This window comes from Salmo trutta, chromosome 31, assembly GCF_901001165.1.
Source record: "Salmo trutta chromosome 31, fSalTru1.1, whole genome shotgun sequence".
Classification (NCBI taxonomy): domain Eukaryota; kingdom Metazoa; phylum Chordata; class Actinopteri; order Salmoniformes; family Salmonidae; genus Salmo; species Salmo trutta.
In genome coordinates this window covers 2,181,343-2,195,547 of record NC_042987.1, presented here as the reverse complement: position 1 = coordinate 2,195,547, position 14,205 = coordinate 2,181,343, and the positions used below count along the sequence as shown (strand labels likewise).

The 14,205-nt window shown below is 42.8% G+C and overlaps 1 protein-coding gene across 4 annotated transcripts in view; it reads left to right on the top strand.

The window, feature by feature from the left end:
* Positions 1 to 14,205, top strand: part of LOC115169325 (rho GTPase-activating protein 12) — a 148,017-nt gene that overhangs the window by 101,427 nt on the left and 32,385 nt on the right. The window contains exons 5-13 of one of the 4 annotated variants that reach the window (XM_029724827.1): positions 4,321 to 4,530; positions 4,696 to 4,776; positions 5,780 to 5,914; positions 7,175 to 7,255; positions 7,775 to 7,836; positions 8,214 to 8,295; positions 13,219 to 13,320; positions 13,724 to 13,822; positions 14,070 to 14,169. In XM_029724827.1, coding sequence (XP_029580687.1) covers positions 4,321 to 4,530; positions 4,696 to 4,776; positions 5,780 to 5,914; positions 7,175 to 7,255; positions 7,775 to 7,836; positions 8,214 to 8,295; positions 13,219 to 13,320; positions 13,724 to 13,822; positions 14,070 to 14,169 — 952 coding nt within the window. The remainder of the gene's footprint in view (positions 1 to 4,320; positions 4,531 to 4,695; positions 4,777 to 5,779; positions 5,915 to 7,174; positions 7,256 to 7,774; positions 7,837 to 8,213; positions 8,296 to 13,218; positions 13,321 to 13,723; positions 13,823 to 14,069; positions 14,170 to 14,205) is intronic. The other 3 variants (XM_029724828.1, XM_029724829.1, XM_029724830.1) reach the window with 3 other exon arrangements.

Below are 14,205 nucleotides of genomic sequence, written 5' to 3'. Positions count from 1 at the left end.
TTCCAAACTTCTTCCATTTAAGAATGATGAAGGCCACTGTGTATTTGGGGACCTTCAATGCTGCTGAAATGTTTTGGTACCCTTCCCCAGATCTGTACCTTGACACAATCCTGTCTCTGAGCTCTACGGACAATTCCTTCGACCTCATGGCTTGGTTTTTTGCTCTAACAGGCACTGTCAACTGTGGGACCTCATATAGACCGGTGTGTGCCTTTCCGAATCAATTGAATTTACAACAGGTGGACTCCAATAAAGTTGTAGAAACATCTCAAGGATGATCAGTGGAAACAGGAGTTTAATATTGAGTCTCATAGCAAAGGTTTTTCTGTTTTTATTTTTAATACATTTGCAAACATTTCTAAAATCCTGTTTTTGCTTTGTCCTTATGGGGTATTGTGTGTAGATTGATGAGGAAAACAATGAATTTAATATATTTTACAATAAGGCTGTAACATAACAAAATGTGGCGCTCTCCAGATTGCAAGGCGTTATGGTGTAATATTGGCATATGAGCATGACATTTTGAATCCCAGTTACACTGTATTTCAATTTTGCAACAAATAGAAATGATGTGAGCAATAATAGGACCAAAGCGTATTTTACATTGTTTAAGTGATATTTCAGTGAAGAACACCTCTTCCAGGGATATAGGAGACACCATATTTCTCTCTAGCCAGGGTGTAGAAGAATCATGACTAAACCAATTTAGGATGGGATGAAATGCTAGAGCCTGGAAATACCATTTTAAAGTTTGGTACAGATAGTCCTTTTCCTCTTTGCGAGTTTGATAATTTTATCCGGGCTTGATTACCTTGCTATATACATTTTGAAACTGCACTATGGATTGTATCCCAATAGCCAGAAGGGGGAGACGAGGGAAGCATTGAACCACAGAAATTCAGCCCTGGCATTATATTCTTTTTGACAATAGATATTCTGCCAGTTAAAGCAACTGGGATATTAGTCCATCTACTGAGTTTGGGTTGAATTGATTTGAGCATTCTGTTAAAGTTTCTGGCAATGGTTTTATCTAAGGAAGAAAATATACTGCATCTATTCCCAAATGTTTAAAATGGGAAACAATTGGGATTCCATAAGTAGAGAGGGAGTCCTCCATCGTGGTCTTGAACAGAAGTAGGGCAGATTTGGTTAATGTATTTTATAACTTGAGATGGAGCTGAATTTGTCTATGATCGTCAATGCTTCTGGGAGGGATTGAGATACATTGTCTAAATAATGTAAAATATCATTGGTGTATAATGAGATGATGTGATCCGTAGAATTTAGAGATATTGGTGTAATTTATTTTGATTGTCGAATTGCCTGTGCCAGGGGCTCCAAAGACAATTAAAATAGCAGAGGTGAGATGGGATCACCTTGCCAGCTACTTGTAGTTATTTTGAATGGAACAGAGCAGGTATTGCCTGTTATTACTATGGCTGAGGGATTGGCATATAGTATTTTAATCATATGAATGAATTTGGAGCCAAGTCCCATACGTTCCAAAACCAGCCAAAGATATATGATCGTTCTCATCAGCTTTTTCTGCGTCGAGAGATACTGTTGATCTTCCCAATGGTCTTTGGTTCCTGATGAAGCATGTAAGATATGTAATAGACGACGGAGGTTACCTGAAGATAATAATTTTTTAACAAACCAGCTTTGGTCAAGATGTACCAATTTGGGTAAGTAAGTTTCAAGACGGGAAGACAGAATTTTGGAAAATAGTTTAATATCCGTGTTTATCAAAGGTGATAGTGAGAGCACTGGGTGGAGTCCTAACCTTTTTTTTAATGTAAGCTAAATTAATGCTGTATTTACATCCCTTCCAAATGAACCTTTGAATGGCTGTGTTCATCATTTCAAGTAACAGTGGACCTAATTGCTTCAAAAATGTTAAATAGACCTCAATAGGAATACAGTCACAACCAGGTGATTTGCCTTTATTTATGTTATCCAATGCCCTTTATTCATGTTATCCAATGCCCTTTATTCATGTTATCCAATGCCCTTTGGAGTTCATGGAGAGAGATTTGGGCTCTCAGCAGGCCGGATTCCTCAGTTGAGAGAAGAGGAGTTCTTATATCTTTTAAAAATGACTCGATCTGGCTTGGTGTGGATTTACAATCAGAGGTGTACAATTCTTCATAGAAAGGAGAATCTTTGGTTTATTATTTTGGGTTCTGATAATAATTCACTTGATTCATATTCAATAGTTGCTAATTTTATTTAACCCTTATTTTACCAGGTAAGTTAAATTGAAAACACATTCTCATTTACAGCAATGACCTGGAGAATAGTTACAGGGAGAGGAGGGGGATAAATGAGCCAATTTGAAGCTGGGGATGATTAGGAGGCCATGATGGTATGAGGGCCAGATTAGAAATTTAGCCACACCGGGGTTAACATCCCTACTCTTATATAAATACCATGGGATCTTTAGTGACCACAGAGAGTCAGGACACCCGTTTAACGTCCCATCTGAAAGGCGGTCTTCAGGGCAATGTCCCCAATCACTGCCCTGGGGCAGCATGTGGGTCGCGGAGTGATCTTCAAGAAAACTGCAGAAAAAAGATCTAGTAAACCGCAAAGCACACGGGCATCACCCTCTCCCGCAGCTGCCAAACTGTAGACAGCGAAGTTGCACTTGGCCAAATCAATTCCAGTAATTAATTAAATAATCATACATTTACTCTGACATGTCACGACCCACTATTAACAGGTCAAGTGGGTTGTGATCCATACTTTAATAAAGGCTGAGTTAGGCAATCAGGTCTGGGTAGATGCTGATCCTATGCCCTGCGTAGGTCAGACCCCCAGATTCCGTTGCAAGGTGAACTATTCGCAGCGTGACTTCAAAGCTGTGGATCCGTACAATCATACACCTGATCTGTTCCGGAGAGGACCCATGTGGAGCGCAATGTTAATCAGCGGCATGGGACACAGCTTCTCCTGCCCAAGCAGTTTATAGAAAAGGAAGTTGGGTTGCCCGCTTCAACACCAGTTTCAAGTCCTGTGATCCGCACATTGAATTTACAGGAATGATTTTCAAGTGATTGTGTTTTCTCTATTAGGAATTAGATTTTTCCTTCCAACTTAGCTCGCGCTGTTTCCAGGTCATGGAGTCGCACCTCTGTCGCATTGGCTGTCTTCTCCAGACTTTCCACTTTAAGTGAATAGGTATCCACTTTAGCAGTAAGCTCTCACAATGATACATTTACCGGTTTACTACATTTACCGCTTACTATTGTAAGTCGAGGGAAAAAGTAATCTCTTCACGAACAGTCTCTCTCGTATAGTAACAGCCAGCTCTTTCTGTTGAGAGCGGATGGACAAATTCTGGCTGCTAGAGCACAATAGACATGCTATTTATTGTCACACAATGAATGTCCACACCTTAATATGATGATTAGTATTGAAAAGTTTTAGGAAATAAGTCTGTTAATTCATAGTAATTTGCAAAAGAAAGCCACGAAAAGGCCCCCGCGTTTCAATGCATGCCACCGGGGCAGCAGGTAGCCTAGTGGTTAGAGTGTTGGGCCAGTTACCGAAAGGTTGCTGGATCGAATCCCAGAACTTACAAGGTAAAAATCTGTTGTTCTGCCCCTGAACAAAGTAGTTAACCTACTGTTCCACGGTAGGCCGTCATTGTAAATAATAATTTGTTCTTAACTGACTTGCCTAGTTAAATAAAGGTTAAATTATAAAAAATAAAACTAATAAAAACTGAAAGTTATTCATTGTGTTTTTATGGGCTAATGGCAGTGAGGCCCAATTCAATGTTTCATCAAATACTTTTTTATATATATATATTTTTTACCTACAGTGGTCCTAAAATTCAAAAACAAATAGCTGAATGATCCTTGGTTATGAACCTCTAAAATCAATTCCATATGTCAGCTTAGTAGAAACCCAGCCCTGGACCCTTAGACTCTAGGAGGTTTTAATGGACCTATAGAATAGTTCCACAACTGTAAACCCCTCTCATCTGGCACTCCAGGCAGGTTAGAGCAAATGCTTAAAGTATTTGAAAGATTTCAAAGGATTGGTGCTATGCTGTGCTGTGAATGACTGCAGTGTTTTTGGCTGTACATTGGGTGACTGTGACCTCTATACTGTAGCTCTGACTGTGGTTGGTCGTGATTGGTGCTTTCTATTCTCTATGCATAGATAACTCAATGGTGATTGGTCCTTATCTCTCTCTCTTTTCTCTTTCTTTCTTTCTCTCCCTCCCTTTCTCTCTTTCTCTCTCCTTCTCTCTGCCTCTTTCTCTCTGCCTCCCCCCCTCTCTCTCCCTCTTCCGTTTCCCCCTAATCATAGACAACTCTGCCTCTCTCTTTCTCCCCATCCTTCCTTCCTCTCCTCTCGCTCGCCATTGGTCGCTTCCAGCCTCTGTCGTTGGAGGACAACTGCCACAGCACATATTCTAGCCAATCAGACAGCCAGTATGGCTCCCCGCCTCGAGGTTGGTCAGAAGAGCTGGATGAGCATGGACACACTCTGTATGTTAGTGACTATACTAATGAGAAGGTACTGGGGACTCTCTCTGTGTCTGTCTTCACTGTCATGGCCTCTGAGTTCTTCTCTATATTACACTTAGACCGGACCACTGCACCACAGTAGGTGCTTTTTCAGTGTGTCAGTGATGCTCATCTAGTCTTGTTTGTGTGTGTGTGTGTGTCTGTGTCCGTCCAGTGGATAAAGCATGTTGATGAACAGGGCCGACCCTACTACTACAGTGCTGACGGCTCAAGATCTGAATGGAAGCTGCCCAAGGTATGGCCCAGCCCAAGTACACTTCCTCCAATTTACCCTGCGTTCATAACCAAGTGGGAAAAATCTACTTGAATGCACCTCCAGCTTGTAATTACTAGTGGGGAACTCGTCTATCATCCCCGAGCTCCGACTTCTCCCACATGGTGACCTCTGACATCACCAACCAAGGAAATGACCTCCATAACAGCATTTTCTGTAGTTAAATGCAACAACAAAACATTATTTCTAAAAAGCAATCTATTAATATGTTTTTTAAACACTGTCATTTGTTTACAGACATGGTAGCTGTACTTTTTGCTTATGGTTGACGCCGCTTGTTGGCCATTACCAATATGAGCTTCTCTTAGCTTTTTTTGGTGTACTATTTACCCCTTTTTCTCCCCAATTTCATGGTATCCAATTGGTAGTTAGTCTTGTCCCATCGCTCCAACTCCCGTACGGACTCAGGAGAGACGAAGGGAGAGAGCCATGTGTCCTCCGAAACATGACCCTGCCAAGCCACACTGCTTCTTGACACACTGCTCGCTTAACCCGGAAGCCAGCCGCACCAATGTGTCGGAGGAAACACAGTACAACTGGCGACCGTGTCAGTGTGCATGCGCCCGGCCTGCCACGAGTTGCTAGAGCGCGATGGGACAAGGACATCCCGGCCGGCCAACCCGTATGACGCTGGGCCAATTGTGTGTGGCCTCATGGGTCTCCCGGTCGCGGCCGGCTGCGACATAGCCTGGGATCCAATCTGCGTTTTATCAATTAGATCAAAGCACGTGAATGCATCCAACTGGTATTTACGACTTCACAACTGGTAATTTCCACCTTCCCAGTTGGTTATGAACACAGCATTAGTTTAATAGTTTGGACTGGTTGCTTGTCCCCAAACATAGTTACACTTATTTGTTTCATATATGTTTGTCTTTCTCGTTGAAAGTGTTAATGTTTATTAGTACCTCTGTATGATGTTTGTCCCCATCCCTCCTCTCTCTCTCTCTCTCTCTCTCTGCAGTACAACCACTCCCCTCCTCCCCTGCCGGGCGGAGGAGACACCCCTAAGAGCCGCAGTCTGGACAGGAAGAATGTAGAGCCCATCGTCCTGACCAAGTGGAGACACAGCACCTACGTACTGGACACCAACGACAAGGTGAGATGCCCCAAAAAATGAAAGTTTCATTATAGGTCACATTTCTAGTCTCTGAGGTATCTTGTCTAGTGAGTTTGTTTATTATGTGAATGTGAGCTGTAGTTGTAGTCTTGAGTCCCAAATGGCACCAGGGCTCTGGTCAAAAGTAATGCACTTTTTGTTTTTTATTTAACTTTTATTTAACTAGGCAAGTCAGTTAAGAACAAATTCTTATTTACAATGACGCCTAGGAACAGTGGATTAACTGCCTTGTTCAGAGGCAGAACGACAGATTTGTACCTTGTCAGCTCGGGGATTCCATCCAGCAACCTTTCGGTTACTGGCCCAACACTCTAACCACTAGGCTACCTGCCGCCCCGATAGGGTGCCATTTGGAACACGATCATGATGTGAATGTGAGGGGGTAGTTGTAGACTCATGATTCTGTTCTGCAGTGACTCATCAAAAACAACAGGCGTTTCCGTACAGGCTCTGGCCGCCCCCACCCTTACAGACAGACAAAAGTCAGTGCCCCTACACCCTCCAATCCCAGCAGCCAATCACCTTGCTTGTTAATCACAGAGAGCGAGAATGATCACTATCCTTCATCTAATCAAATTATACCTTCATCCAATCAGGCCTATCACGTTCCGAGCTTAGTGCACTTCCTCCTGTTAATAACTATTTATCTGAAAAACGATATGACATTTAATGATGACCCATTGATCACTTCTATAATAATATATCATATAAACTATAATCACTTCTATAATCTACAATAATATACGTAGTGTCGATGTAAGCATGGCGATATCAACCTTTCCTTTCCCTCAGTTAGTAGTTTGATTTCAGGTTCAATCAAAATATATTAATTGCATGGTTTAATTATGTTATTTTAAAAGAATACTTGATAACGTTCAACAACTCTATCTGTCCTTAACTATCCATCTCCATGTCCATGTAACCACTCATTATATGTTGTTTTACTTCTGTAACTGTCTCTGGGGCTGTTCCAGAAAGCAGGACCATTAACTTAGCGAGCTAACTTTGAAAAGCAGTCAGATACTGTATATCTCTTCCTTTTCTGGTTAATTTTAAAATATAATCTTGAATATGGGTATGTGTTGTTAGTTGTCAAGTTAATTATACCATGCTAATTTCAATCCAGGTATTTCAGAATATTTAGGACAGTTAGCTGGCTAACTTATTGATCGTGCTTTCTGGAACATCCCTCTGTAGTACTCAGTAGATCTTAGACTGTGTTGTCATCCTCATCACTAGGATGCAGCGTTGGGCCCCAAGGTCCCCGGCTCTCCTGACTCTGACTCCTCAGACCCCTCGTCCCTCAAGCCCCCCACCTCTGTTAGTATCCCCCTTTCTCTCTCACCTCTCCTGTAGTGTGGCCTTCCCGGTCGACTGATGTCAATTTTCATAGGAAATGGTCGAAAATCTGTAGAAAATCTGGTCTCTTGTTGTGCCTGAATTGTCAAATGACTTTGCTCTGCTGTCTTTACTGGTGACTCTGTACAAATTCTACCTGTATTGGAACCAACAAGTGGTGGTGGTGACTGTAACCCTGTATCACAGACTAGACTGTGGGGATACTATTAAGTGTTGTCCTGCTGTGGTTTCACTGCATGATTTCAGTCATACTAACGTTTCTACTTTCTTGTCTACTCTTTCCTTCAGTCTCTCTGGTTTGGGCTGTTTGTTTGGGCTGCTTTTTGTATGTCTGTGTGCCTTTTGGTCAAAAGTTGTGCACTATATAGGAAATAGGGTGTAATTTGTGACAGAGATTGTGTATTGCTTTTTTTCCCTGTCAGTCGTGTCTGGCCGCCTACATGTGATGATGATGATGTGAGTCTCTTTGTTTCTCTGCAGCCTTCAGAGAAGTGTGGTGTTCTTAATGTGACCAAGATCACCGAGCATGGCAAAAAAGTACGGTGAGTAGTACTGTTTTAGGAGAGGAGCAGGAGTTTCCTACACATATTGATAAACTGCTGGTCAAAGCAACACAACATGGAGTGTTTGTTGAGTTGAAATAAGATGTACGAATGATGTTTTTGCCCCAAAGCAAAAATAGATTTTGTGTCCGAAATTGCGGCTTGAGCCAATCGTTTTTCAATGGGGGTCATCCGTTGACGGATGACAGACAACTGACATGATTGTCTGTAAAAAAAAAAACCAAAAAACGTTGACTTAAGTTTAACTTTTGACAGACAAAAACTGACAATGGTAAATTCTGATGTTTTCTTTATGTCTCTGTGTGGCCTCAGCCTGAATGATGTAGGATGACGTATGTGTGTGTTTGTGTTTACAGGAAAAACTGGACGTCGTCCTGGACAGTCCTCCGGGGCTCCTCGCTACTATTCACTAAAAGCCAGGGGGGCGGGACCAGCTGGGTGAGTAGTGTCAATCTGCTACTGTACTCTAAACTCGAGTGTTCAAACCATTAGAAATAGAGTAGAACAGGAATAGACCATCTGACCATGGCAATTTACCCCATCCCTCTCTACAGCAAGCCATATTAACTTTTTGTTTTATTTGTATTTTTTATTTAACCTTTTATTAAACTAGGCAAGTCATTTAAGAACAAATTCTATTTACAATGACTGCCTACCCCGGCCAAACCCTAACCCGGACGACGCTCGGCCAATTGTACCTTGGTGGCTCCTCCTTCGCTGAGCTGCTACTGTTGCTGCTAGGCGACTGGAGGCTCCCCCCGGTGGTCAAGCCCCACCCTGTCTGGTCTAAAGTACTGTATATAGGCAGAAAAGAGAAATACGTAAAATAACTTTTCAATTTAGAGTAATAAAGAAATTGAATAATTTTATCTGAGCAAACCAGAAACTTTTCAATATATAAATTGGATGGTTGTGCAGGACTATGGTAGATGAAGTAATCAATCTATCAATATGTCAGAGTATTACTGTATGTCTGTTGTTTTTAACATGAACTCAGCAAAAAAAGAAACGTCTCTTTTTCAGGACCCTGTCTTTCAAAGATAATTTGCAAAAATCCAAATAACTTCACAGATCTAAATTGTTAAGGGTTGAAACACTGTTTCCCAGGCTTGTTCAATGAACCATAAACAATTAATGAGCATGCACCTGTGGAACGGTCATTAAGACATTAACAGCTTACAGACGGTAGGCAATTAAGGTCACAGTTATGGACACTAAAGAGGCCTTTCCACTGACTCTGAAAAGCACCAAAAGAAAGATGCCCAGGGTCCCTGCTCATCTGCGTGAACGTGCCTTAGGCATGCTGCAAGGAGGCATGAGAACTGCAGATGTGGCCAGGGCAAAAAAAGGGCAAAAAATTACTGTGAGATGCCTAAGACAGCGCTACAGGGAGACAGGACGGACAGCTGAACGTCCTCGCAGTGGCAGACCACGTGTAACAACACCTGCACAGGATCGGTACATCCGAACATCACACTTGCGGGACAGATACAGGATGGCATTAACTGCCCGAGTTACACCAGGAATGCACAATCCCTCCATCAGTGCTGACTGTCCGCAATAGGCTGTTGTGAGAGGCTGGACTGAGGGCTTGTAGGCCTGTTGTAAGGCAGGTGCTCACCAGACATCACCGGCAAAAACGTTGCCTATGGGCACAAACCCACCGTCGCTGGACCAGACAGGACTGGCAAAAAGGGCTCTTCACTGACGAGTCGCGGTTTTGTCTCACCAGGGGTGATGGTCGGATTCGTGTTTATCGTCCAAGGAATGAGCGTTACACCGAGGCCTGTACTCTGGAGCATGATCGATTTGGAGGGGGAGGGTCCGTCATTGTCTGGGACGGTGTATCACAGTATCATCGGACTGAGCTTGTTGTCATTGACGGCAATCTCAACGCTGTGCGTTACAGGGAAGACATCCTTCTCCCTCATGTGGTACCCTTCCTGCAGGCTCATCCTGACATGACCCTCCAGCATGACAATGCCACCAGCCATAAGGCTCGTTCTGCGCGTGATTTCCAGTAAGACAGGAATGTCAGTGTTCTGCCATGGCCAGCGAAGAGCCCGGATCTCAATCCCACGTCTGTGACCTGTTGGATCGGAGGGTGAGGGCTAGGAATGTCCGGGAACTTGCAGGTGCCTTGGTGGAAGAGTGGGGTAACATCTCACAGCAAGTACTGGCAAATCTGGTACAGTCAATGAGAAGATGATGCACTGCACCACCCCCCCCCCCCTTTGTTCAGGGACCCATTATCCCATTTCTGTTAGTCACAAATATTTACACATGTTAAGTTTGCTGAAAATAAACGCAGTTGACAGTGAGAGGACGTTTCTTTTTTTGCTGAGTTTATGTGAAAATGTGATTGTATTATAAATTGTATATTAATGTTTAAGGACTCTTGGAAGATTAGTCCAAATGAGGACGTAAAGAGGTCATAATATATATATATTAAAAAAAATATATATATATATATATATATATATATATATATATATAGAAAATAGTAAAAATTAAGAGAAACCGTTGAATGAGTAGATGTGTCCAATATATACAGACTGGTACTGTATATATATGTAGTCGGAAGTTTACATACACCTTAGCCAAATACATTTAAACTCCGTTTTTCACAATTCCTGACATTTAATCCTAGCAAAAATTCCCTGTCTAGGTCAGTTAGGATCACCACTTTATTTTAAGAATGTGAAATGTCAGAATAATAGTAGAGAGTGATTTATTTCAGCTTTTATTTCTTTCATCACATTCCCAGTGGGTCAGAAGTTTACATACACTCAATTAGTATTTGGTAGCATTGCCTTTAAATTGTTTAACTTTGGTCAAACGTTTTGGGTAGCCTTCCGCAAGCTTCCCACAACAAGTACATTTTGGCTCATTCCTCCTGACAGAGCTGGTGTAACTGAGTCAGGTTTGTAGGCCTCCTTGCTCGCACACGCTTTTTCAGTTCTGCCCACAAATGTTCTATAGGATTGAGGTCAGGGCTTTGTGATGGCCACTCCGATACCTTGACGTTGTTGTCCTTAACACATTTTTCCACAACTTTGGAAGTATGCTTGGGGTCATTGTCCATTTGGAAGACCCATTTGCGAGCTTTAACTTCCTGACTGATGTCTTGAGATGTCGCTTCAATATATCCACATAATTTACTTCCTCATGATGCCATCTATTTTGTGAAGTGCACCAGTCCCTCCTGCAGCAAAGCACCCCCACAACATGATGCTGCCACCCCCGTGCTTCACGTTTGGGATGGTGTTCTTCGGCTTGCAAGCCTCCCCCTTTTTCCTCCAAACATAACGATGGTTATTATGGTCAAACAGTTCTATTTTTGTTTCATCAGACCAGAGGACATTTCTCCAGAAAGTACGATCTTTGTCCCCATGTGCAGTTGCAAACCGTAGTCTGGCTTTTTTATGGCAGTTTTGGAGCAGTGCCTTCTTCCTTGCTGAGCGGCCTTTCAGGTTATGTCAGTATAGGACTTGTTTTACTGTGAATATAGATACTTATGTACTTGTTTCCTCCAGCATCTTCACAAGGTCCTTTGCTGTTGTTCTGGGATTCATTTGCACTTTTCGCACCAAAGTACGTTCATCTCTAGGAGACAGAATGCATCTCCTTCCTGAGCGGTATGACAGCTGCGTGGTCCCATGATGTTTATACTTGCGTACTATTGTTTGTACAGATGAACGTGGTACCTTCAGGCGTTTGGAAATTGCTCCCAATTTCCAATTGACTCAAATTATGTCAATTAGCCTATCAGAAGCTTCTAAAGCCATGATGTTCTTTTCTAGAATTTTCCATGCTGTTTAAAGCCACAGTCAACTTAGTGTATGTAAACTTCTGACCCACTGGAATTGTGACCCACAACAATTGTTGGAAAAATTAATTGCGTCATGCACAAGGTAGATGTCCTAACCGACTTGTCAAAACTATAGTTTGTTACCAAGAAATTTGTGGAGTGGTTGAAAAACGAGTTTTAGTGACTCCAACCTAAGTGTATGTAAACTTACGACTTCAACTGTATATATATATAATCTCAATGATGCACCTGTTGTTTAGTAGTAGATGACAAACTCTAACTTAGATACAACATCATCTCAGTATTATCTCACCAAAAACACTGGATTAACAGTGGGATTGACAAGCTCCATTGACACCACACTTTGGTGTCGTGTGTGTTTCTTCACTATATATACAAAAGTATGTGGACACCCCTTCAAATTAGTTGATTCGGCTATTTCCGCCACACCCGTTGCTGACAGTTGTACAACATTTTGCACACAGCCAAGCCATCTCCATAGACAACCATTGGCAGTAAAATGGCCTTACTGAAGAGCTCAGTATCTTTCAACGTTGTACTGTCATAGGATGCCCCCTTTCCAACAAGTCAGTTCATCAAATTTCTGCCCTGCTAGAGCTGCCCTGGTCAACTGTAAGTGCTGTTATTGTGAAGTTGAAATGTCTAGGAGCAACACCGGCTCAGCCGCAAAGGGGTAGGCCACACAAGCTCACAGAACGGTACCCCTGAGTGCTGAAATGCGTAGCTCGTAAAAATAGTTTGTCCTCGGTTGCAACGCTCACTACCGAGTTCCAAACTGCCTCTGGAAGCAACGTCAGCACAAGAACTGTTCGTCGGAAGCTTTATGAAATGGGTTTCCATGGCCGAGCAGCCACACACAAGCCTAAGATCACCGTGTGCAATGCCAAGCATCGGCTGGAGTGGTGTAAAGCTTGCCACCATCTGGCAGTCCGACGGACTAATCTGCGTTTGGCGGATGCCAGGAGAACGCTATCTGCCCGAATGCGTGGTACCAACTCTACAGTTTGGTGGAGGAGGAATAATGGTCTGGGACTGTTTTTCATAGTTTGGGCTAGGCCCCTTACTTCCAGTAAAGTGAAATCTTAACGTTACAGCATACAATGACATTCTAGAAGATTCTGTGCTTCCAACTTTGTGGCAACAGTTTGGGGAAGGCCCTTTCCTGTTTCAGCATGACAATGCCCCCGTGCACAAAGCGAGGTCCATACAGAAATGGTTTGTCGAGATCGGTGTGTAAGAACTTGCCTGGCCTGCACAGAGCCCTGACCTGAATTGGAACGCCGACTGTGAGCCAGGCCTACAGGCGTAATCGCCCAACATCAATGCTCTTGTGGCTGAATGGAAGCAAGTCCCTGCAGCAATATTCCAACATCTAGTGAAAAGCTTTCCCAGAAGAGTGGAGGCTGGTATAGCAGCAAAGGGGGGACCAACTCCATATTAATGCCCATGATTTTGGAATGAGATGTTTGACGAGCATACTTTTTGTCAACATTCTTTTGGTCATGTAGTGTACTTGTTTCTCCCTGTAGTTTGGAGGCATCCAGTCCAAGCCAGAGTTTACTGTGGACCTGAGAGGAGGGTCTATAGAGTGGGCTTCCAAAGACAAGTCCAGCAAGAAGCATGTTATAGAGGTGAGTGAGCTCCTACACAAAATTCAAACGGGGTGGCAGGTAACGTAGTGGTTAGAATGTTGGGCCAGTAACCGAAAGGTTGCTGGATTGAATCCCCGAGCTGACAAGGTAAAAATCTGTTCTGCCCCTGAACAAGGAAGTTGTTCCCCAGTAGGCCGTCATTGTAAATAAGAATTTGCTCTTAACTGATTTGCCTAGTTAAATAAAGGTTAAATAAATAAATAATAATAATAATAATAAAAGCTTCTTGAATATGTCCCCTTGGGGCAATTTTATTAAGGCTATAGCAGTGCCTCAGACAATGGTAGCACTACGTGTATAGAACATGAATGATGACAGGGAGGATTATTTCATGTTGGTGTAATGTCTTACTGTTAAAAAACGTATTTGTCTCCTCCTGCAGCTGAAAACCCGTCAGGGTACAGAGCTGCTGATCCAGTCAGAGAATGACAGTTTCATCAATGACTGGTACAGATCACTGATGGACACCATCAGCACACACGTGAGTCTACACAAACACACACACACAACACACACATGACACAAATCTGATTCATCATAATGTTTGTCACCTTGAAATTGAAATGATCTTGAAATTCTTGATTCAGTTCCACATATATCCACTAGGTGGCGGAGTTGGCATGTTTAGTCGTTGGGCCTTGATGGTATTGCCAGCCCAAAGGCAGCCTACCTGTTTCTGACTGTCCCCTTCTTGTTTCCCTGTTTGTGTGTTACCTACCACACTGTAGGCCTGGGAGTCAGATGAGGCCATAGAGGAGGACATGCCAGAGTCTCCTGGAGCTGAGAAACAAGACAAAGAGAAAGATCACAGAGACTCTAAGAGCAGAGGTTAGTGCAGCCTGTCTGTCTCTGTCTGTCTGTTAC